General features: G+C 43.1%; 1 protein-coding gene across 4 annotated transcripts in view; it reads left to right on the top strand.

Moving 5' to 3' along the window:
- The window catches only part of LOC109142379 (probable E3 ubiquitin-protein ligase HERC2), a 329,793-nt gene extending 308,480 nt beyond the window's left edge, over positions 1–21,313 (top strand). For 2 of the 4 annotated variants that reach the window (XM_019275965.2, XM_027276677.1), the window contains exons 8-14: positions 4,158–4,195; positions 9,164–9,284; positions 11,909–12,021; positions 12,337–12,385; positions 16,645–16,748; positions 19,047–19,466; positions 19,891–21,313. In XM_019275965.2, the coding sequence (XP_019131510.2) occupies positions 4,158–4,195; positions 9,164–9,284; positions 11,909–12,021; positions 12,337–12,385; positions 16,645–16,748; positions 19,047–19,466; positions 19,891–20,247 (1,202 nt within the window). In that variant the 3' untranslated portion in view covers positions 20,248–21,313. The remainder of the gene's footprint in view (positions 1–4,157; positions 4,196–9,163; positions 9,285–11,908; positions 12,022–12,336; positions 12,386–16,644; positions 16,749–19,046; positions 19,467–19,890) is intronic. The other 2 variants (XM_027276672.1, XM_019275964.2) reach the window with 2 other exon arrangements.
- Positions 21,314–26,294: the final 4,981 nt, after the last annotated feature.

The raw sequence follows: 26,294 nt of genomic DNA, 5'->3' as shown, positions 1-26,294 counted from the left end.
ATTGCTCCCTTGCTCCCCTGGCCTGCTGTGGATGCTATAGATGTCTCAACTATTAGAGGGCAGAACTGCTAAACACAGAGCACACACACACACACACACAGAGTGCAGACTACACCAATAAAAAATTAAGCAGTCTGACATGAATATAGATGAATCTCTTCACAGAAAAGAATGTCTGACTTGGATTAGCGCTGGAATTGACAGTAATCAACAGAGCGATGGCGATGGTGTTTTGATGACAGGTTAACAACATAAATAAATGCGATTTTTTTTTTTCTAAAGGCTGGTTTCAGGTTTTGTGTAACGTCTCAGCAAGGAGTCAAGGTATAATGGCATAAAGTGATTCTTTAGGTAATAATCAGACACAACGGGAGAAATCGTGTCTATGAATATCAACCACGGTGTACTGATCCAAGCATAATTGTTCTGTAGGATGACAAGAGAATATTATGTGCTCGAGTGGCCTCTTTTGATTTTATTATCTAGGTAAATCTTCACATTATAGTTTTTGCGGTGTGCTGTAAGGTTTTTGTTGTCTTTATTTTCCTCATTATGACAGAACCGAGCCCGGCTTTAGGCAGCAGAGTGCTGATAGATGAAGCCCTTTTGTACTTCTCAAAAACGAAATCAGAACTCCAATCCTCAACCCAGACACCTACAGAGGCCAAGCTAGATGAGTCAGTGTGGAAGCATAAATGTGTGTTCACTGTGTGTGTGTGTGTGTGTGTGGTATTGATTTTTATTTTCATTTTCTTAGTGGAATAAATAAAATGTATTTGAAAAGTTTATACTCCTCTGCCTCACAAGAAACTTATTATACTTTGTCATCAGTTTGCGAGGTCACTGTAGTAGATGTAGTGCCATATGCCAGAGCTGCTTTCTACAAAAGTTACACAACAGTAGTGCATGGAAGAATGAAGGTTGCAGGCGGACAGGGGAGGCGGGAAAAAAAACAGTTCTGGATTTTGGTCTCTGCTCCTCATGTATTTTGCAGGACTTGCAAGTTGGAGGTGGAGAGTTGTAGCAAGGGGGCTTCAGGGTCAAAACAAACAACGAGCTTGAAGTTTCATGCTTTTGCAGAAGATCTCGTTGTTTTTTGAAGTTTCCACCATCGAGAGCAAAGGAGAGAGGGAGAGGCAAACGGGTATAGAGAGAGTTAGGATAGGGAGAGCAGCGAGGGAAGGAGAACAAGTTACAGAAGTGCGAAGCCCTTGAGTTGAAACTGTGCCTGCCTGGGCCTACAGAGAGCAGATGACAGTAGCTTTGGTTTCTTTTGCAGAGCTCACAGTACTTTTGCCTTACATAACCCCTCCCATTGTGCCTTTTCAATTATTAGGGGAGAAATCTTAAGTATGCACTTTAAAAGTTAATGCTTTCATGTGTTCCGAAGTAAGGGGGAAGAGAGGGGGGGTGCATCACAGATCACACATAAAGGAGACGGCGCTGACAAGTTTTCAGAATATCGACAATTATAATATTCTATAAGGTATATCAGCAGAGTTTAACAGTGTGCACCAGTGTTTTGGGAGAGAGAAGACAGAGAAAGAGATGTATAGCATCGTGCGAGCAGATGCAAGCAGTACAAACACTCTTATTTTTTACCCCTCCCCCCATCCTAGAGTCCCCTTAAGGTGCCCCTTACGCCCCCGTCTCCCCTCCTTTTGCTTCTCTGTGAGGTTAAAGCGCACCTTCCCACTAAAGGGCTCTGGGGTCACGCATCTGCATGTGAAATGTGAACCCGCTGACATTCCTGGGCAGCCCTAAGCCGTGCAGTCCTTTTGTTCACTAGGGTGCCAGTGTCAGGCCTAACAAGCCCGGCAAAGGTCTCCGAGAGAGAAAAGAAAGACAGGGAAGAGAGGTTGGTGTGTTATTGATGCCCTCGACAACCACAAATGCCAAAGTAGGAGAAAAGAAAAGTTATGTTGCTTGAAATGGTAATACAAGTACTGGACTACCCCCAAATTACATTGTTACCATGAGAGTTCTGTAACACCAAATGACATTGCTTCGGGTATGTTAAAATGGTAATGGATGGACGGGTGAGGGGGTCTAATTATTGAATAAGGTCAAGGCAACCATGGAAAAACAGTCAGGTTTCCTTGACAACTGTGCAGACGTTAGTGACTGCGAGACCAAAGCTGGCACCGGACTTGTTTATATTCACAGCTTAATTTAAAAAAAGTAAACCTAAATGTACAATCCTGAATGTTGTCTCCATACTGATCGACCCTTTGATTTTTGAATCCTTAAAAAGTTGGCTGAACCTGGTGTGTTTAACCTAACAGAAGGCTTTCAGCGGACATGCAAGCTCTTTTAAATCAGGCAGCACACAGAGGTGCTACGGCAAGGGGCTGGGGTCCTTTCAGCCTGTGAATTAAGTTCTGAGGCACAAAGGGCAGCTATTCACCAGGCAGTGATGGACTTCACACTAGCCTTTATGTCCTCACTGGCAGGCAGACAGAGAGAGAGAGAGAGAGAGAGAGAGAGAGAGAAAGGAAAAAAAAATAGAAAACAGAGAGATTGCTCAGGGAGAAGTGGTATGGATTGACAAAGATTCTAAAGTAGAAAGTATGAATTAAGTTGGTCAACGTGACCGCGAGTATTCCCAGACATGTTTCCATTGTTTCGTGGATCATGGTATTTTTAAACTCATTACCGTATTGCATGTAAAGGCTCTCAGAAACATAACATCCAGGAGAAGACTCTCATCCAATAATAAGATACACATAATTTAGAAAAAAGTTACAAACAAGTAATAATCATATCATTCCCTGTGATGCAGATAATTAATCAATGTGTTCATTATCCTAAAAAAAAAACTACATATCTAGTGTCCAGTGCAAAAATCCACATCCCCCTTTACATGTTGAATTTATGAATCCAGTAAGATTTGTATTTATTTGTTGTTGATATCAACAACAACAAGTTGTCTTGGAGGTTTTTACAGTCTCGATGCTGTTGCACTTGTTAAAATTCACAGTGTGTCACACCTTAAAAAGATGCATGGCCGCTTTGGATCTAACGCTGATAGTGTTTTTTTGTGTCTTAAGGGCGTGATTTTTTATTTTTTTTTTAACCAACTTAAACAAGACCACATGAATATTTTAATTAACTGTCATTAGTCATCACTCAAGTTATGGTACCCTTTATCGTAAAAGAGGTACTCATCGGGAGATTAATAAAAGTGTCACTTCTTGACAGTAAAACTGAGCACGGCGTGTTCACCTGTTATTGCCGTCTTGAATCAGATTTATTTGAACTGATTTATCTCCACGGGGACAGATCACTATCGGATAGACTTTGGAGATCACTTGTGATCGTTCGTGACCTCTGAAATCGACACCTACTGTAACGAGGGACGTGCCTCTTTACTTTGTCCCGCCGGTTGTATGGAAATTTGTGAACTTTACTTTGTTTTCCAGTCATTCTATAAATGCGGACACAGTGTCACTATTATGGTGATACTAATGAATCCAAATCTCAGTACATGCTGTTGCCAAATGTCCGAGAGGTCACACACACACATGACGCGATACAAACATGAACAGCCGTTTTCACCATACACTTTTACTTACTCTTACATATTGTAAGTGGGGCCTAACATTCCCATCCTACATTCCTTCCCCTGGGGAACCTGGTGCAGTGTGAGTGATTCATTTAGCGCTACTACATTAGAGCTGTCCATCCATCCGGTCTGCTTTTCCAAACACATCCATCCCAGTCCTAGTTAAAACACTGGGGGATCTCCTCCACTCCACCTCCACCCCCCCAAAGTCTTTTATGATGTCCATAAAATGGAAGAGTGCAGCTTTACTTGAACTAATAATATCTGAGCTTACAGGGCCGTGATTGATGATCTTTAAAGCCAGCCCGATCGGTCTCATCTTTCTTCAGATTTTTATCACTGACTTGTTTGCAGTCATGTGCAATCACAAGCACCGGGAGAGGTAACAAGTGCTTGATGTATGATGCTTGAGCCACTTTTGTCAGCTGCGCATTTCCCTTCTCTCCCTCTGCTTTTGTTTTTTTTTTTTTTCCTTTTTCTTTTCTATTTTAACCCCAGGCTTCTATTTGTTGCCTTTCTTGAATTGTTTGCAGACTGTTGGTTTACTGTGTTCTCTCTCCCTGTTTCTCTCTCTCTCTTTCTTTTTTTTCAGATGGTGGGAATGTCTTCTCCTGGGGGATGGGGCAAGAGGTGAGCCAAACATTTTTCCACTTTTGGCCCTGCCAGGAGAAGCAGACTTAGAAACAGCACTGGACTCCAGGCTTTTTTCATATCACACAAGTGTTCCCTTTCTCTTTCTCTTTCTCTCTGTATCTGTCTCTCTTCCATTTTTGAGAAGATATTTTTTTTTTTCCTTCCAGAGTGGAGATTAAAAGGTTTTGGGGGGATCTGTGTCCAAGCCCTCCCTTTGAGCACTTAATATCCTTCATTGTGTGCCAAGAACGCACATCTTTTTAAATTCTATAAATCACCTTTATGGGATCTGCTGTTTGTCCATTTCAACTCCTCTGCTTCACATGAACAGAGCAGGAAATCCTCTTTGTGGAATCTACTGTAGTTTATGCACATGCTTGCCCTTTCCAATGTGCGTAGCCAAAAGCATGTGCATGTGAGGCGTGTGTGTGTGTGTGTGTGTGTGTTTGTTGGCCCTGTCCTGTCTTCTACTCCTCTGTTAGATAAAGAATCCCACCTGTCACCGAGGATTGTTCTGGCCTTTCATTTAAGACATTCTTTAAAGAGCCGCATCATTACACAGGCCTCAGACAGAGCCCAGAGAGTGTAAAACCTAGGCCCACCTCAATCCCTCTGTTCCACTCTCTCTCTGATTCCTTTTCCTCCCGGCTTTGGTGTTTATCTGTGAGGTCGTTTGAAACCGCGGCCAAAATGTGATCACTTTTACAACGTGACAGTGAGGATGACGCTCTGCCAGGGCAGTGAAACAAACATGTAGGTGAAGGTTAGAGAGACACGAGGAGCAATGAAAATGTTAGACATCAGTTATTATGAGCTTTGACGTGGCCTTGGCTTCCACGCTGCACTTTTACATTGCGGGTTGGCTTCCAGTCTAACTAGACTCATTGGATTTTCATAGGTGTTCTCATGTCTATATAACTCTGCGTTAGTCTCTGCAAGGGCACCGTCTCTTTTCCCCCCTCTCCCCTCATCATGTTCTTTCTTTCTCCTCTTCCTCCATCTCTCCTATCTTCCTGCCCTCTCTCTCTCCTCTGTCTCGGAGCCGTTCTGATGATTGATTGTTTCTCCGTGCAGTCTGACAGGATGTAGCACACTCTCGGCCCCAGGGGCCCCCGAGCAGACTGCACCACCTGATTAAGACTCCCCCTGTAATCAGCCGCACAGTGCCACACCGAAACTACTCCCGTCAACACGTAAAAAAATAAGAAAGGTTCCACCTTCTGAAAGATAACACTTTGTTTGTCGCTGGAGAAGAAGTGAGATGAGGGACCATCTTGAACTTTTTTCTTTTTTTTAATATATATATATATATTAAGCTGATACCTTCCTGTCTCTGGGGCTTAAAGCCTCTTATGTATCAGTAGCAGCAGAAAAAGTAGAAAAGCAAAAGGTCTTAAACCTAATAAAGTTTTCCGCTGCCTTACCAAGGTAAACCCAGGCAGCTCTAACCCTATTACGGCTGGTAATAGTATTACAGATAGAAATCTCATTGTTTTCCTCCTATTGAGACTAAAAGACGGACAGCCTGCGCTGTATCACATGATTGAGGTGAGAAGGAATTTGAATGATGTCAGAGAGCGTGTGCCACAGCCGGAATCAATACGGTAACGGCATAATGGGGTAGTAAGTGTCAAAGCAAGCAGGCGAGCAAAAAAACTAGTGTTTTTGTGGAGTAAACAGAATAGCTTTTATGTTTACTCTTTTTAATGAATAAGAGAATGTAAAATGTCCATATCTAAATAGTCATGAGTACGGGTTATTGAATTAACCAGTAAGTCAGTGTAACTGACGTCGTAAACCTAATACAGACAAATACGTGTGCTGTCTCGAGCCGTGTCTCGATTCTTAATGTGAGCTGTGTGATAAAAGGGTCAACTGTCTGCTAAAGTTGTGTCGTAGAGTTCAACCGGCCGGAGACCTGAATTGACATTATATCCAATAGACTTCTAATGCGAGCTCTAAGCAGCCTAAATAATGAGGTAGATAACGTGGAAAGAAAACGACTCTCTCATACAAAGCAGATGATAAGTAGCGCAGAGATGAGCTACAGATGCGGTTTATCCGCAGAACCACCAACATCTTCCTAGGAAAATTATTTGATCGGGTCAAGTTGAGGACAAGAACGGGAAAGATTGCAACAAGCCAGGTGAAATAAAGAGCAGCTGGAGATAGTATTATCGTCTTTCAACAGTGTGCGTGTTTGACCCAAACTTCTGTGCCTGAGAGTACAAACAATAAGAGTAAAATATAAAACCATGCTTGCCTAAAATGCAACATTTTAACGCCAATTCAGAAGAATATAAACACTTCCCTGATATCTAATATTGTTGCTTTATGTCCTTTATACACTGGGTGACTATCATGTACCATGTGTTTATGTATGACTTCAGATCAGTGTGGCCATTTGGTCTGTCGATTGCAATCCTGTCTGTAATGTAATGATGAGGGTTGCTCATCAGGCATGGCAAATAATAAGTGAGCCGGTCTGGTGGTGGTGGTGGAAACCCCGGGCCTGATTCCAACACAGTTCAGGCCTCATCGAACCCTGGGTCTGTTCCAAATTGATGCTAATATGGTCTGGGCTGCTGCTGCGGAGTAAAATGAGCATTATTGATACTATGGATCTACAGGATTCCCTTTGTGTGAAAGAAGACAATGTGAAAAAAAACAAAAAACGTCTTTGTTTATGTGCATGTGTAAGGGCACATGCATGAGCGATTTGTACATTAGTGTGTGTGTCTATGCACGCTCACGCTCTCAGATGCATGTGTACATAGTGTAAGCATTTTTGCCTGTGGGTGTGTTCGGAATTTCACCATGCTCACATTTATATCTGTCTATGTTTTCCCTTTCCCTTCCTGCTGATGCCATCAGTACGCACGTTGTGACTGATGACAGTCGTTGCCACAGTCTGATGCTCTGCTGCTTAATGTCCTTTTTGTTTATTAATTAACTGCAGGACATATATGCTGAGAGACACCTATTGATTCTACTGCTGCATTAATTGATTTTGTGCTTCACTAATCATATTGTTGCTGCAAGAGGCCTCCGTGATCTCTTTGTGGTGGAGGAGCGTGTGTTGATATACTGTGCCGTTGTTAGTTTTGTGGGTGAAGTGTTGAGTTGTCATTTTTAATAGATAACTTGCTGTTTTTCTTACATGATAGCGTATTGAATAAGAGGGTGACAGAGGGGACAAGTCACAAAGAAGTCCCGATAATCAAGGCCAGAGTCAATAAAGCCAAACCCCAAGTCTGAACTTAAGGCTTTAAATCCTAAAGTAGTCGTTTTTCATTATTTATTGAAATTAATGTCATTTCTGTCGCTGTCAAACCATTTTTTGCAACACATTTTGCACTCGAATGTATCAAAAAACTGCTGCTGACCTTTAAGAAGGAAAATCCGGTTTCTAAATATGTTGCTACCACAGATGTGAACCGGGAAAAAAAACCTCCTCTAGTTGGTCCTTTTTAGTCAAACATGAAGAAAAGTTGCAAGTCTTGTGATGAAACCTGGATTACATTGTAGAAAGTAGGCAGCAAAATCCTGACAGCTAAGAAAAGGTGAGCATGTCCTCTGATACAAAACACTACTGTTCTATCATTGAAACAAACAGATTCCAGTGTTTGTGTGTATCTGACTGCCAGAGGTTCCCTTGTGAGTCTGACCGGGGGTTACAGTGTAACCAAAGCGTCTGTCTCCTGCTCACCACCCAGATCAGCCGGTTCAGCTTGACTGGGCCCAGTTGTCTTGGTTTCATACTGACGACTGTCTGGGAAAGGTCTGTCTGGGGTTCAAGTACATTAAAGTCATCCGCTCCCCTCCCACTGAGCCCCAACACAGATGGCTCCAGATGCAGCTGGCACAGCATGGAGCAGCACCTGACAGTGCTCATTCACTCAGACACACACAAAAATACAAGTATAAACACATGCAGACACACAAACGCGTGCAGAGACTCAGCTATGGACACATCTGCTCACTTACCTGTACATAAATGCAAGTAAACTTACACACACACACACAGTCTGATGTGGAAGCACAAACACTAACACCTATAAAAACATAAGCGCACACACTCACAGCAGGAACATATGCTGCCACGCATCTACAAATCCTCACAGTAGCGCACATACGAATAAGCAATTAAAGACCCAGATTACACGCACACACACACACACGCACAGTCAAATGTAAACCCACACATATTGTGCTCACTTTCCAACATATGCCAGGGCATGCCGGTGTGCACATGAGCACAGTGCAGAAAGCCCTTTATCTCTGCAGGAGCAAGCAGGAAAGAGAGGAGCAGGACAGCTGAGAGAAGTCAAACTGAACACCCTCACCATTTGTAACACAAAGAAAGAGATGTAAATTGAGGACAACGCGTTCTATTGTGCCGCGCGAGACGCTACGGTTATTACGCCTTTGTGTTTGAGCAGGGTTTTTACACAGACCCACTCATCGATGAGGGATTGCATTGCCAGGCAGTTGTACATGATGGTAAATGAAACATAAAACACAGTAGACTTTTTGGCTGGTGAAAGAAATATGCAGTGTGCCTTTTTTAACAGTATTTCCTCCTCAGTGACAGCCATTTGAGACAAGATGAATTGCCAGTTTCCCGGTGTCATATATAACCTTACACAGCAGATATTATAACAGGGCTTTACAGAGATGCTCTTAAATTATGATATTCCGGCGGTGATATACAAGTCCTATTTGACAAATCTAACAACCATGTTTACATTCAGGACTGGCAGGGCAGCATGAATTAGGATGACAGACTGCATCTTGAGTCACTTGCTTGTGCCACACAAAACTGTGAAAATTGTTCTTTCCCCCCAAAATTGAAAAACCACTTAGGCATGTGTCTTTATTTAACTATGTATGAGCAATGGAATTGTTGGGATTGAACTTTTATTTAAACCTGTGACTGACACCGTATCATTATTTCGCTCGCAGGGACAGCTTGGACTTGGGGAAGACAGCATTCATAGCTCCACTCCTCGTCTTCTCAGCTATTCTCAGCTAACTGAGGTCACACGGATACAAGCAGGGGACAGCTACAGTGCAGCCGTCACAGGTGAGCCAAACATCCAACCAGCTGTGGGGAGCCCATGGAGAGGTTTCATCTTTTTCTCTCAGCCCTAAAAGTGTTAATTAACACAGCTTAACTCAAACCTCCAAACGGCTGCAGATATCTATACATATCTACAGTATATGTACAATATATATTTTTTTAAAAACCTTAAAAGTTGTATTCGCTCTGCACATTATAATAACAACTTATTAACTTGAAAACCTTATTTTCCCAGCAGTATCCCTCGCTGTGGCTTTCAGCCATGCAAATTTTTCATCTACATCATTTCATTGAGTTTTAATTAACACTACAAGGATTCAGTGTCCTCAAATGGCATCACTCGGAGCACAAATTCAACCTCATTAGCTCTCAATATCTCTTAAACCAAGCAAAAAATGTGCAATACTGCACCCAGTAGTGTTATGTGATAGATGATGTACATAATGAATTGATTTGTTGTTCAACCAGCTATCCCCTCAACTACCCTGCTATGATTTCAGACGAACCCTGTAGCGACTTTGTCATTAATAAGACTGAGAGATAAGGGGGGCACGCCATCTCTTTACAACAGCTTTTCCACTCGCCTGCTGTGTTTGCTGTAATTCCTAAAAAGCCAAACTCAGAGGTTTCTTTGCTGACTAAATTTAAAAACAGGTTTCCCCCTATTTTTCACCTTTCTCCCGCTCTCTTTATTCTCTAACTTGTATGATTTTCAGCAACCTGATTCATCTCCCCTCTGCTCCGTAGAGAGTCGCTGAACTGCCACGGAAACTAGTTCCAATACATTAACACCATTACAAAGTGTCAGGCAACTACTTCTCCTTCAAGTGCTGCTTGCCTTCTGCCAGACAGCTGGAATTAAAGTGGTTACACTACAAATGTAACATCAGCCACTTAAAGAGAAAAGCCATTGTACTTGTTTCAAGACCAGGGCACATTTACAGCCAACTGCTGTATTGCAATATTCCGTTAAAAGAATTGCCTATTGTTGAACAGAGACGTCTGCTGGCACCGTGTGCGTGGTTTCGCTGGAAATGCCACTGGTTCATTAAACGAACTGCAGTCAACATATTAAGTTTGGTCCCATTTGGATTCTTGCCGCGTTGAAGACTATTATTTGGAAAAGCGAGGCCCTACCTGCCTTTGGTACAGTTATGTCTTTAGGTGATCTATAAAATGTTATTATTTAAAACAAGCTTCTTTATGGATTGCTTACGAGGCATGCTTAGCACATGATTGATCTGACCTTTCACAGACCGTCGTTCTTTGGGAAAACATCAGCCTTAACCTTTTTTAGCTGGATTACCCTGCCAGCATCTCCGTGCGTGTGTGTGTGTGTGTGTCGTCTCCCCGTCTGTGTGTGTATGCATGTGTTAGTCCCGTATGTACGTGCGTTTCTCTGCGTGGCAAAACGCCTTCGAGCAACGCCTGCCTCATATGCTTTTATAAGGTTTGCTTCGCTGAGATGAAAATAATACATTACTGATTGATTGATCAATCATGTCTGAAAGGGTCTCTGCCTCTGTGAGTGTGTGTGTGTGTGAGAGAGAGTGTGTGCGCGCCAAAGCTACATACAGCTTGATGCAGAATAGAGATTGATGGAGGCTTGCCGTGAGGAGGATACTCAGTTATCTCCTTGTAATTAAAATCCACCTCATAAAGATTATTGACTCCCCCACCACACAAACCAGCATGCTCCCTCGCTTGGCAGGGTTTGCAAAGCGCTTCTTAAAAAATGAAAAATAGCATATTAAGCAGCACATATTTCCCATTTATGCGGAACATTTAGATGTGGTTAAGTTATCGTAATGTGCAATAAAACCTGGATGTGAAATTTGTAATCCACTTTGGAAAATTGCTTACTATATTGCTTTAACATCCCCTGAAAGAGCTTTTGAGATGTGTGTGCCAGGTTTATTGTACGCCATAATTTAAAAGTCCTCAATGCAGGCAGTAAATATAAATTTATTAGTGGCAGGTTTAAATAGGCAGACTGAGGTGGCATGAGTGAGTGGATGCTTGAGTGTTTGGTGAATGTGAGTGTGTACAGTGTGTGTGTGTGTGTGTCTTTGATAAGTGCCAACTGAGAATGTGCTCCCGCTGCTCGGCACGCCACAAAGACAGGTGAGTGTGTGTGTGTGTCTGTCTGTGTGTGTGTGTGTGTGTGTGTGTGCGCTGTACATCAACTCCCAGCTCTAAACTAAACCAAACTGACAGGATATAATTCTTAGTTCCCTTCAACTGTTTCTAATTGGAGGTCAGTGCTTCTTATTGAGTTTGCAGGAAATTAGTGTTACAAGGTTCAGGAGCAAGCTAATCTGCGGTAGACTGGGGTCAGGTTTCCTCCTGGCCCCGGGGCCACTGAATGGTGAGAACCACTTCTGGCACTTATCTATCCAGTGTGACAACAAAACGTGTGTGTTGTTCCAACAGTTCAGTCTAAATATGATCAGGGACCTGCGATAACAAGGATTGGAGAAGGTACACAGCAACACATCCACGTGTGGCACATTTTTACTTTCCATAGTTGAAATAAAAGTTAAAGACATAAAAATATGCGGCAAGGTGACTGTATGTATTCCTGATGTATCTGTCTGAACATTTTGCCCTTTTGTTCATGTCTCCAGCAGGTGGAGAGCTGTTTCTCTGGGGTCAGATCCCCTGTGTGTCCCGGGTCAGTGAGCATCCAGGCCTCAAAAGGCTCTGGACCCCGCAGCCTGTTCCACTGGCAAGCGGAAAGGTGTGTATGAGAAAGACTGGAAAAAATGATGTTTTCAGGCTTTTCAAGTCAAGTAGATGGAAGCCCCAGATTTTTTCTGGGTAAATGAGTTTTAGGTGGATATGCAGACATTCTTAAAGGCTCCACATTAAATCACATACTGCTGAAAGTTGAGTCTGTGCTTGTTTAAGGGGTGTAGCATTCCTGGACACACCCCGAATCAATGATCTTACAGCAGGTGTTTATTCTTTGACAGAAAATGTCACGACTCATTAAAAAAAAGTTTAAATTTTGTGCTTGTTTTTAAAGTCTAAAAATGGGTTTTGTTTTATATAGGTGCGTGATGTCGCCTGTGGTACCTGGCATATAATGGCCCTCTCCACAAGTGAGTAATCTATCATCTATCCCTAAACGGTCTCTCTTAGGGGGAAATGAGAGCGTGTCGGTGAAAGTAAACCAGTCAGATTCAGGTTTTGAATCTTATTACTCACCCGTTTTCCCACCACACCGGCTTTCCTTCTTCCCCCTTTTTTTCTAAATGATGTCTTGCTCCTCCTCAAAGCCCCTCCTCACTCACTTTCTCACTCATCAAACCATAATTCACTTCAGAGGGAAGCATCATTAATGCACAGTAGGACACAGCAGCTTGATGTGTGCTAATTATATTGTGTGTTTTACACGCTGGGTGACTTTTGCTTAGTCAGTGATGAGCTCAGTCTCTGGTAATTGTTTTTGGGATGTGATGAGTTTATAAAAGCCTTGTCTGTCTGTGTGTGTTTGTCCATGCATGTATGTGTGACTGAACGTGTGGATGGTAAGACTTCCGCTAGTGTACATATCCTAACACTTGAGGGCTATGCATGTGGAGTCTTGCATGGGGGCTTGGGCGCAGACATGTAAGCAACATGCACTATTTTTATAAGTAGCAAGAAAGACCAGATTATTCCACAGCTCAACACATCACACGCTTTAAACTTTAAACTTCAGTCCCACGCAAAACTTTGACACGCACCATCAACCATGGCACTACACTCCATGACTTGCTTGCATTCCCCACAACACGTGATCCTTTCAGCACTGTACATCACTCAGCGCCGTAGCTAGAAATGCTGCTCAGCCCTTGGCTAATCACGCTGATTGGAGGTGTCCTTTGGCTCACCTGGGGGCTTCCAATCCTATTAGGCCAACCGTCCTGAGTCTAGCGCACCCAGCAGCCGCTCGTGTTTGATCACTGGTGCTTAGAGCCCACACTTGTCCTCTTATGTTGGCATTAAGGCATGGAGGAGAAGAGCGGCAGGGTGGGGTTTTGGTGGGGTGGGTTAAAATGTGATCTCCTTAACTCTCTAGGGGGGCAGAGGGGAGCTGGTGCCTCACCTCCCTCACTGACGATCCTCTGCTCCTCCAACTGGAGCTGGTCTTTTAAACTTCTGATGTCAGCTGAAAGGCGGAGCGCTTCAAGTTGTTTCTGAGCAGAAAGGGAATGAAAGATTTAGATGGGGACGGCGAGACTGAGGAGAGGAGGTTGAGTGGTTGTATGTCTCTGTTTTTAACCTTTTAAAGCATCTTTTTTGGAGTGTACGTTTCGCACAACAATCTTTCTTTTTTTTCTCTCGCTGTCTTGTCAGTCTATGGAAGGTCTATCATCTCTTAGGAAGTCAATACACCTGATCCCACCAGGCCTGTCACCTCTTTCTACCCTCTTCCTATCTCTACCACATACTCTACTCCCGTCCTATCACTCCCTCTCTCAACCTTCCTCCTGACTGCTATCTCCCTCACTGCACACCTATCACTGTGTCTCTCTTGTGGCTCTCCTTCTTCCTCCCCCTTTCCCCTCCCTCCTCCTCCTCCTCCTTCTTCTTCTTCCCTGGGCCAAGAGCGCCCAGAAAGAGCCATGTGTTTCCAAAGTGGACTGGATGGGAAATCGAAGCAGGGCTTCTGTGTTTATCAAGCCACAGCTCCGTCACCTTGCTCCTACTCCCGTCTGGAGGCCCCGGCAAATTGGTGACAGCAGCAACAACCCTGCAGCACACATGCCCCTTTTTTTTCTTTCCCCCTGTGCACGTCCACGCACACTCTCACTCACACACACACAGCATAGCACATTGGCCTGTTTAGTTTTATTGCTGGTGTCAGGTGAGGAGGTGGAGGTAGGAGTGCTGTCTAATGCTCACCTCACACACGTATACACACACACACACACACACGCGCAGACTCTCTCACACACAGTCATTTCCACCCCTGCCGACACCTTGGCTAACAAGACCTGTGAACCGCAGTGACAGAACTCCGAGACTTGTCAGAGTCCCAGTCATTTAATGCCAAGACCCGGCCCTAGCTATAACCCAGCAGGGTTTCTGTATGCACACCAAGCCACAATAGGCTACACAGTTATATACTGAACATGAGTCTACTGAATACTGCTGCTGCACCAGGTTAATATTGTTTAAGATATACCTTTACTCGTCATCTACAGCAATCCTTACTATCCTTAAATACTGCATTACTTACACAGACTAACATTAGTGTTGTCTGAGGTGGAAGTGGAGGTGTCCCTCAGTTTGCACCTGATCTGCACCATCACACACGACTTCTTTCATCTATAAATGTTATGAACGTGTGCTGTTTCTCTAACAGTACAGTTACATGTCTGTGAACCTGCTCTATCCACAGGCGTCTTTATCTAAAGCATCTATTAGTCTGGAGTGATTACTTAAATCATTTGGTATGGACCACTGTCCCTTTTGTTGCATGTATACAGGATGCTCTCTGTTCAACGCCTTTTTTTTTTTTACAGTGCCCCCTCTTTTCTCTTTGCTTTGATCGTATAAGTGGAGGAGAAAGGAGAGTTGACTCGGGTTAGAGCCCTGGATGGCCTCGCTACCTCGGAAATGAACTGCACAAACATTGTCTGGCCATTGTGCTTAAGCGCTTACAATGATGCCATTCAAGAGCGTATTGATCCACCTAGTGCAGGGTCAATCATTGGATCAATGGTGTGTGGGTTGGTCGGCTGGGAGGCTGGTTGACTGCATAAATGAATGGATGGTTGGATAGCAGATGAATGGACGGATGGATAATGGATGGATTGGAAGACTGGGGTGACAGCAGTGTCAGGTCTGTCCAAACCTGAACTTGTGTGGGTCTAAATATTTCAGTTGTCTGCACTCTTTTGTGTGGGATTGTATCTGTATCTGTCTGTCTACAGCTCTCAAAGAGAGGAGACTGACTGGAGGTCCAAGTTCATTTGATGCCTTTTCTTCTCAAAGAAACGTTCCTTTAAGTAAAATCGGTTTAATTCAACAACAACAAACAAACTTACCTACTTCTTTGACCTTTTGACTTTTGCTGTAGTTGTTACAAAAGAGAAAATACATCACTTAAGTACATCCAGTATATATGATTGCTAGCTACCTATTCATATTTTGCCTTGGATATACACAAGCTTAGCAGCAACTCAGTGCATTTAAGCATGTAGACCTGGTCAAGAATGGTTGTTGGTGCCAGACAGGCTGGAAAGGGTTCAACCCGGTACTATTAAGGTGTACCTAATGAAGTTATTGGTGAGGATAGAAAGCTTTACTGTGGCATAAAAGAGCAGAAAAAGTGTAGAGATGTAGATTTAAAAAGAAAAGAGTCATTGTCATTAATATGCTCTTGCTGGATTCTTATGATGTGTTTACACCAGGGTTTATTGACCTAGTTACCCAGCCCCTGGCAGCACAACATGGAGAAATGTAACACAATGCAACACAAGGGAGAGGTGTAGATCCTTTTATTACTCTTACTTGTGAGACACATGTGAGTGAACACACACAAACACACACGTAGACGCACACACACACAGAGCTGTGATCAACAGGGGCTCACAGAGGTCGCACCTCGTGACGAGGTGAAAAAAGGGAGAGGGCTCATTTAATATTCTGTAAGAGATGTCAATTGTGCCCTCTGCATATTTCTATGGAAAATTTGTAAATAGATCCTTTGTAAATAGCTTCTCTCTTGCCAATCACCCTGTCTGCTCTCTGCACAGCAGCATTAAAAATTGATCCTTAGCCGCACCAGGGTGAAATGCTAACATCGCTGCCAAATGACTGATTAAAAAGAAAAACCTTTAATCTTTGCTTAAAAGTGTCTACTGCCTTGGCATGCCTTTCCCCTGTGCTCCTCTATCTTCCAAGGCTGTGAAGGGAAGGAGGGGGTCGCCGTGGGGGAAACGGGGTCACGCTTCATGTAGAGTCAGCGCTGTACAGTGATACAGCTCTAGAGATGAGGGATTTCACTAAGAGCAGATCTAGGAATCGACATGCATTGCTCTCTTCTGAATTTAACCTTAAGCCAAAGGTTAAAAACACATTTGAGCATTCCACAAGAGGGGGGCCAATGTTTTGGCAATCCCGCTAATGGCTTGCAAAAAAAAAGAAAGTAGCTTTTTTTATCCAACTAAACCATGCAATTCAAGAAGAATCAGCAGGGTTGTATTGAAAATGCAGCGTAGTATTATTGCATAAGAAGTTTGACGTGCCCACGCACTCTCTTGATGTTCAAGTAACGCGATGTGGCAACTTAAAAAGTCACGAAATGAAGAACTACTACTAAAATATTGCTGGTGCTGAGATGCTGAGAGGTGTGTCTGTGTTTCAGGGAGCAGAGAGGAGAACAGAGAATGTGCTCACCCAGAAACCGAAGCTCCCTTCAGCGACCATGTCAGCAATCCCCTACCGACAGAGAGAGAAAACACAGTGCAAGTAAGACAAGCACAACCTCTACTTTCTTGCCCTTATAGCCTTTTATTGACTTACTTGTATACTGTATAGCTCAATCTGTAACTCACCTGCTAACTCAACAGCTCCCTAACTCTTGCAGCGGATCGCTCCTGATTGATATCTTCCTCTTCCACGCTCCCTGCCTGCCTTGTTGACATCCTCATTCCCACGCACTCCCATTGTTTGCTTCTCAAAATCCCCCTTTCATTCATTGTTTCACTTTTCTTTTTTCTTTTTTTTACACATGCTGCGAATCAACGTATCTGTAATGAATGATACGATATAAAAAGTTGCACTCGAGTAAACGGCACAGCCCTCAAAATATTAAGTGGTGCATATATTCACTCACCTCTCAGAATATCAGCGAGGACCACTAAACTGTCACCCAGAGCCACACACACACATCCAAGCTCCTGCCCCTCCCCATCGCTCTGTCATTCAGGTGTTTACTGTCATTCATACTCAGGGTTTTGTATAATCCTCTCACCACACCTGAGTGCTCCCCACTCAGTGTCACTGGATTTACTCTCTTTCTCTCTCTCCCCTCTCTCTCTCACTTCCCCTCTCCTCCGGTGCACAGCCTTTTTTTCATTTTGCATCACAGCCATTCTTTTACGCACATTTGTCATTTCTTATGTAAATAACCATAGATAAAAAGACAGTAACAGACATTTTAAGATTTACACACACACACACACATGCCGCTCGGCGCGTATGTTTTCAGTCATCCCCTCTCATCAGCCGGTTTGTTTGTAGAATTGTCTTTGCCTGTAGCCATAAATTAGGGGTTGTGATTTAACTCATTGAGACAACAGAGAAAGACAACCAAACATGAATAAAACAAATGATGTGCAGAAGGTGAGGGAGAGAGAGAGAGAGGGAGCAAGGAGAGGAGGGTGAACTGAAGGCAGAAATGGGCCAGTATGTATTTCTGCTCTACTTTCACTTGGGGAAGGCTTCATTAAGAAGTCTGTTTCCAGAGCATGGTGAAATCTGTGTGTGTGTCTGTGCACAGGAGTGTGCGTATATGTTCATAGGTTAATGCATGAGATTGTGCTGACGCGCATGCACGCATTCACGCATATATATATATATATGTGTGTGCTTGCCCGTAAAATTATTTGTGTGTGTTCAGTGAGAGAGATCTCTTAAATTATTTACAACCATAACTCTCTAATTGGTATCAAGTTTTTAAATGGGGTCAAATGTTGCAGTGCAGTTTCATGCAGCTTCTCTCTTGCCTTAAGTCTGCACCATTACATCTGGTGCTACAGTGCTTCATTGGGCTTGAACACCTCTAAATGCCTGTATTCGCCTATTGACTGGGGCTCTGCTCTCAGACTGGAGAAATGTGCTGCACCAGGCTGAGGCACAGGGGGGGATGAAGTTTTATTACTATGATAGGGCTTTGTTAGTCCATCTCCTCATTTCTGTTGCATAGAAAACATCCAGTGAGAGATCTGGTGAGTCGTAAACATCAAACAGAGGTGCGCACATACACACACAGAGCCTAAGGCAGCGCGCAGAGCTGGTATTAGATTAAGCCCCCTAATAAAGCCAATTAGAATTATACTGTGCACTGATGAAGGCAACCTTACTAGGGCGATTCTCTCACCTCCGCACATATGCATGCACGTACATGCACTTGCATATACGTGCATGCATACAAATACTGTACATACTTCAACTGGGGGGAAAAAAACATGCTGACATCTCAGTTTTTGGAGTGGATTTATTGTAACATTGTCAAATGTATTCCTTTTTTCAGACACCGACTACAGACAGTCCAGTGATGGGCAAAGTGCATATGTACATATTACTTAATACTCCCTTTTTAACTGACCATCAAAAGCGAGTAGCGCATTCACACGTCCTTCAACTCTGAGCGAAACCCAGCTGATTCCTGAGTGAAGTCCTGCCAGGAGCCAACTAAGAGCACACAACATATGAGTTAGAAAACTTTTGGAGTTACTAGTAGATGCATTTTTGTTACCAAAAGGGATTTCTATTGCTACTGAGAGATGCATTTCACCCCTGTTGATAGAGGCTATTGGAAACAATACGACAGCAAGCAGCCAGCCCTTAAACTGTCAAGTAATACAGTGTTACTGGGACTATTATTATTTAACTCCACAGTAATGCATGCATAACTATCCAATGTACACAATGACTAAATCACAGTGAACAACACCTACTTTAAAATGTCTGTTTGTTATCAATTTACACTGACTCTGTCACAACAGGAACAACCAAAATAGATGTTGTGTATCCTCCTGACAGGACTTTGTGCGGGTTCAACACAAGCTGCTTCAAGGTCCGGGGAGACCAGAAAGCCCTGAGGAGCATGGGAAAGATGACAAAAGTGAGAGCGCAGTGGAAGAAGAAAGACCAAACAAAGATGAGGGAGATGGAGCGTTGCCCGATTCAGCACCTGCCGTCGCCAGGTCCGCAATGGGCTTGAGCAGGAGAGGAAATGGCCACTCATCAATCAAATCCGATGAGGGCCATGTGAGGGAGGGTTGCAAGACAGGAAGGCCATGGGAGCTGAGGAAAGAACCATGCAGAAGCAGAGGAAGCAGAGACGTAGTCTTCACTACTTTGCATCTTTTACCTAGGTTAGAAGGAGAGTCTTGTAGGCCTTCTTCCAGCACTTTACCCCGGCTACTGACCGGGCAACAAGTTTCAGCTGTGGCTCGAAAGGTGAGAAACAATCCAAACATTATTTTTGCTTTTATTAGATAGTTGACAGTAGAGCGGTAATGGAAACATTGGAACGGCCTGATGACGTCACAGCACTGCTGGCCCTCGACCCCTTATTTGTTATACTTACTATAAATGTCCATTCTGTGACAAGATTGAGAGAGCTAAGTGGTTTTGTACTTGGAGAGGCAGTATTGAATCACTTTGGCTGAGATTAAAGAAGCAAGTATACATTAACTGGCTGGCAGGCTTAAGGTGTGACTTTAGTAGTGGACTGCTGCACGAACAGTAATTTACAAATGGTAAGCTGTTAACAGTGTTAAAAAGCTTATATGTTCCCTAGACAGCAAATTCTCAGGACACATTTTTTTTTACAGCTTTTATTGTTTTTTCGTCCTTCTCTTATGTTTTTTTTTCTCTTCAGGAGAGATCTATACATCTGACTGAATTGGTCCAAAAATCCAGAAGCAACAACAGGAATCCCATTCTCAGACCCAAACCCACACCCCCTGGCAGATGTGTAATCCCTGAGGCTCAGAGGGTGGCCTCTTGTCATCGTTCAAGAACTGGACTGCACACTGGCCCCAAGTCTCCAATTTACAGTTCTTCTCCCTGTCTGAGCCCTGGGCAACAAGTTCAGATGTCCCCTCCTTCCTTCTATCTGGGACCACAAGTCAGAACTTCTCTTTCTCCAACTCCTTCATCTTCTGAACCCTTCAGGTACTGCCCTACACATAGAGGACTGGTCTCTCCCTTCGGCACTTCTCAGAAGAATCAATAAGAATCTGCAGATCCAGTTTGGTCCATCAGTAAAGCTAGAAATGAATCAGATTTATCTGATGTTTTGATATTTAAAACTTGTATATTTAGCCTTTTGTGTCCGGTTATATAAACTATTTGACATCAGAATATGTTCATTGTATCCATAAAGTCATCAGCAGTAATAAGTATTTTCACCCGATAGTCCCCAAAAATGACTCACCATGGTGAGAGAATGTGAACTCCATTATCTGCTTAGTAATGTTTTTTCTGGAGACCACATGTAAAGTTAAATACTTTTGGCTCTAAAGCGACTGGCAAACAGCCTCTTTTGCTCCGTAAGAGCTCTCCAAAACAGACTTCAGATCAGCATTAATGGCCTTCACTTTACCCCCACACTGTGATTTGGCAAATATACTCCTCTTACGCACCATCTCAGTCAACGAATCTCGTGAACTTTGACCTCATCTGAAAGCATTAGACTTTGGTCTTACAGTCAAAGCCGTGTGCAGGGACTGCGGAGTCCTTGAATCACCACGTTTCAACAGAACTTGAGAGGGTTGAGGTTTTTTTTTACTGTACGTACCACTGAGCCGCATTCATTTTAATACTTGCAGTATGTTATTTATTAAAGACAAAACGCCCTCTCAGATCTTGGCCTCTTGTAAGACATTTCACGGTAGAGTGTTTTCATGGCTGCCTGTCTCTGCAGTATGAGTCACACATGCATGCTGCTATGGCTCCTTTTGTGTGAGAAAATACTACATGATGAGGTTTCTCAAATTAAGTAGGATCATAACAGGAAATCGAGCTTCCTTTGAGCCTGTTTTGCTTTGTCTTTGCTCTGTTTTGTTTCTTAGAGAGAGGTCCTTCATCAGCCTTGTACTGTATACAAACTGATTTTCTGCCACAGTGTGGATGATTGGTAATTCCTCACAGGATTTCAATATAAATCGAACATGTAATGTTTTTTTTTTGTTGAATTAACCAAAATTAACACACATAACATGACTAAAATGTAGTCAAATAAAAGTAAAAGTCTTTCTTAATAATATTAATATTTATTATTAAGACCTCTAGTGAAAGTAATTGTTAATATTTTATCATTTTAAGCATTGATTTTACATTTAGGAGTTATGAAGTTTTTTTAAATTACTGTGCCACCTATAAGTCAAGGTGAAAGAGGATACTATTGTTGCAAAACTATTCAAAATGAACTTCTGCTCCAGGAGAGTGATGAGTAAAAACAATAAAAGTTCTTTGGGGTGTTGTGTAGCTCAGTCGGTAGAGCATCCGCCCCATGCACGAAGGCTCAGTCCTTGCCACGGCGGCCCAGGGTTCAAATCCGACCTGTGGCTCTTTCCCGCATGTCATTCCCCATCTCTCTCTCTCACCACATTTCCTGTCACTCTTCAAGCTGTCTCTGTCAAATAAAGAAAAGGCCCCAAAAAATATCTTCAAGTTCTTTTGAATTGAGTCTTAGATTTACCTTTGTGAGTGACTGCATACAGGCACGTAATACTAATGGCATTGAGACATCCGCCCTCATCCCACCCCATCGCCCGTTACGCTCCCTATGGTTTGTTTTGGTGTGGGTGAGTAAGTGTTGGTTGTGTGTATCACGTCTTTGCCCTGCGAGACTCCTGCAGATCGATTCAAGGTGAGACCTGTCGATTAAACACCCTGAGCCGTGCTCTCTACCTAACCCTGGGGTGATTCAATCCCACCCCTTACACACACATGCACACACCCATACACAAACACACACACACACACACACACACACACATAAACACCCCCTTCACCTGTCATCCATCAATACCTCCATCAGGGCCTTTATTGATCCCCTCCATCCAGCCTCTTCACCCCATGCAGTACAACATCAGGGCCAAGACGACGTCCGTGCAGGTTTAATTTCTGACAGATTTACAATAAAGCTCAAGTTATTATTTAACTCTTCCGGCCGCAGTGTGCTCTTTGATTTAGCACCCTGGGAGAGGATGAGTTACAGCTGACACGGAGAATCTGCCGGGGCTGGAATGGTAGGCACCCGGTTCATAACTCAGCCGCCGAATGTGTAGTTAGTCAATCACTTGATCTGTAATCACAAATGCTGCCAGAAATTACATGAGTGATGAGCTGTAATAAAAGCACTTACTTTTCCTGCTCTGTCTCTTAAGTGTTATTGGCAGACCCCTCTCTCCCAGGAGGCCGTGGCTGTGAAACAAAATCCCGATATAAACTGCCTCATTGGTCCCTGCCTCACGCTCTCTCTCTGGTGTACAGTATGTGTGTGTGTGTGTGTGTGTGTGTTAATGCAAAGAGCTCCCACTACAGTGTAATACAAAGCTCTTTTTGACAGTGTTTCTTCCACTCTTGGATTGCATTGCTTCAGGACAAACGATCCTCGCTCCGGTAAAGACAGCCACCGAGTCTCGAGCCATTTGTAAAGCCTGCAGAGTTGCAGGGAAACACAATTCACCAACAGTGACAGTTCTTTAGCAGACCTGGGAGTATTAATTAGTTAGTAAAAATGCATCATATACATATAGGTTTAAACGTGTTGCTATGCAGCAGTTTGTCACTGCTGTTAAAACTTCCCTTGCCTGATAAGTTATGGTACATATGGTACATGACCTTATGTACAGGTAATCAAACATCTCAGGGCCATGACACAAACCTTTCTTCGACTGTCTGTTACTCCCAGCTCCATAGCCTTTGGCAGGAGGTCATGCGTGACAGTTTTATTGATACGGACCTCTGTAATAATTACACAGCGTCTTGCATGCACTATTGATCAGGCCTATTGATAAAATCATATTTTACTGTAAAGGTCTGTTGATTTGATGCATTACAGCATAAATCTCTCCTCACAAGCAACTGATTTGGAACTCCTACCGCTGAGTGATGGATGCTCCGGCAGATAAACACACACCGGACTATTTATATCTATTGTTTGAATGGGGTGGTAACAGACACAGGTTAAAGACAGACAGAGATGTAATGATATCCGTATCTTTAGTCCATCCATATAAATAGATGATCACATAGATCACGAGTGGGATCCAGCCCAGCTCGTATGAAGTGATATATAAGCGCGGGTGTTTATGGAGTCACCGCTCCATCTTATCATGATTTGTATTGTCAGCGGGGGCTGAATCTGCATGGTGGTAATAGATTCTGATGTGGTTCAAATGCCCTGTGGTGAATGGGAAATAGAGATGAATGTGACAGATCGTACAGAACTTGTCCTGTATATAAACGGCCTCTTAGAACTGTTGTTCTCACGGGGAGGGAAAGGTGGATGGCGTAACAGCCGGTGTGTAGGGAAATGTCATAGCTGGTATTAAAATGGTAAGAATCTGATCCTTAAAGCTGACCTCCACAGTCGACGCAATGAAACTGATATGATTTCCAGAGTTGAAGCATTCTATGTCTTGGCTACAGCAGTTTGTCTGGTGTTTAAAGAGGTTTTTGTCGTATTAAAGTTGCATACACGCTGAAATGCAGACTGATGGAGGACTAAACAGAAAGTGTCAGGTAATATACACCGGTGACTATGGTGTCGCGCATTATCACCCTTTGATCTGCCTATGGAAAACATAATATGTGTAATAAAGGAAGAGAGGACATTTATTACTATTGGAGGAAAGGAAAAATTGGTCTTTATGTTTCAGGTTAAAAAGCAGCTCACTAGACCATGTTTCCGCTTTGGCCGGCAGTTCAAACGCATGTTTTCTTTTTGGACTTTTCGCTGGCTGGAATCTGAATCACTTGGGGGTAGTTCGCGAAAGCTATGGTGCACCACTGACAGACTGGTTTTTACATTTAAGGAGCAAAAGGGATATGGGAAACATGTTCATGTTCAAGAGGCCTACAAAATTCTAAAAGCCAGGATATAGAGTTAATTGCTGGCCTAGTCAAGGCCCCCCCAGAGCGGCTGTTTCTGCAAAATACCGAACAGCCCGTCTGGCTGCAGCACGGGAACGTCGTCCTGCGGAGGACAGAGGACGAGGAGTTGATTTTAATCAGCAGTGATATGTTTTACAAGTGTAAAACCTGCTGAACTCTTTTAAATGCCTTGTGTTCTTGTGAAAGTAAGAGAGGTTTCTGTTTTTTCCCTTATACTAACCAAACGCATCGAAGCCCATTAAAAGGGAATAAGATAACACTGCAGTCTTGACAGGGGCTGGAAATAAACAGATGTGGGGAACATTATATTAGAAAAAAAAAAAAAAAAATCTTTTTGTCACGTAACAGCATTTTTTAATAAAGCATGCGATTCTCTCCTCAGCATTTTTTGAGATCAGTTGAGGAACTCGCACATATAGTGTGTGATTGATACAGTATGGAATCTATCCATGGAAGATGGCATGTAACTAAAGCTTCACCGCTGACTTTGAACATGCTCACTACTTTTGTACCGCAGCCGTTTGAAATGCTAATCTAGAGCTTGTGAAATGGGAAGAATATCGCCAGTGTGTGTTCCCCAGAGCTGGAGAGAGAAGGCAGAGCAAGACAAAGGCAGTTTTTAATCTGAACGGGAAGCATACAGTGGCGATTCACTGTGACATGGTGATTGATATGAGTGAGTAGTGTATTTACCGAGTCTGACGGGATAGGAGAAAGAGAGTGTTTTCTTCCCATCCCTACGCTTATCTCCCTCCATAAATCACTGCCAATGGGATGCATAAATGTGGACGAGCAAACGTTGTATTGCTCCTACTCAGGCAATTCCACTTTGACCTTTACATTTGGCATTGGTCACTGGTGCTAAATGCATGTCACGACCTTCCCTGACCTTGAGCTATTCATATTTAATAGTCATAAAGCCTGATAGTTCCTCAGACTCCATACGGCACATGAACATACACACACACACACACACCCCACACAAACACACCATTTAATCCCATAATTTGATATTTTGTTCATGAGTGGCTCGTGTAAATTTCTGTCTATGAAAGTATCACATAAACGAAGAGGATATGATCCGTTTTGTCCTTCTCATCAGTCTGTGTCTTTATAGCTCTGATTCCATTACCCTTTGCCCAGCGGCAAGCTATGATGTCCTATGTCCTTCCTAACCTTTGACTCTGGCCAGTGCTTTAAAGGTTCTGCACTTTGCCCTCTCCCATTTGACCTGTCTGAAGTATACCTTTATAATTGGCCCTGTCGCTATCAAATGCACATATGAGAGGGTGCAGGGGCAGGGGGCTGAAGTCTGTCCAATAACCTTTTGGCCTCTTGTTCATCCATTCTGCTCGAAGCAAGCACAGCAGGATTCCTCCCCCTACCCACAATCCCATACTGTATTAGTCTGCATGTCGGAGTTATTGATGGTGGTCTGGAAATATTTTATTGGTCAGTCATGACCTTTGACTGGGGCAATGCAAACACTAACCCCCCTAAAGCTTCCTATCGATGGATGTGTGTGTATGTATATATATGATCAGATGGCTAATAGAAGTATAGATTTAGAACGGCTGAAGACCTAGTCGTATGGATTTGAACACCGTGAGGTCAGCATTTCTTTTTCCACTGTGCATGTGTAGTATCACAGGGGGAAATATTATACACACATATTGAGTTTGTTATGATGGAAAAAAGATGTTTTGGGAAAAAATATGTACATAAAAAAATAATGTTATATCCAAAAAGCTTTTAGATTTTCAAATTACAAATAATAAAAACACCGTGGCACGTCGTTCATCTTTAACTGCCGCACAACAAAAGGAAAAATATCAAATCTACTTCAAAACGATAAATCCTTTTCTCATCCCGTCCTCCTATCTTTTTATTCCATGTACTGTAAGTCTCTTCATCAAAGGAAGTGTAGCTTGCACTGAAGCACCCACAATTAAGATAAGCCCAACCACAGCTGGACAATTACCTGCCAACTAACCTTTTCTGGAGGCACTTAAGAATGTAAGGACCCCTGAGGATAGATGTGCCTTGAGTAGAACAAGCACTTCAACAGGCCAGAGAGCAAGAGAGAGGGAGATAGAGAGAGAGAGGGAGGATGTAAGGTATGAGAATGCAGGGGTAGAGAAAGGGCGACAATGAGGA

Source organism: Larimichthys crocea, chromosome III (genome assembly GCF_000972845.2).
Source record: "Larimichthys crocea isolate SSNF chromosome III, L_crocea_2.0, whole genome shotgun sequence".
In the NCBI taxonomy this organism is placed as follows: Eukaryota; Metazoa; Chordata; class Actinopteri; family Sciaenidae; genus Larimichthys; species Larimichthys crocea.
Note: the sequence above shows the minus strand (reverse complement) of the source record. Positions and strands in the feature narration are given on the sequence as shown.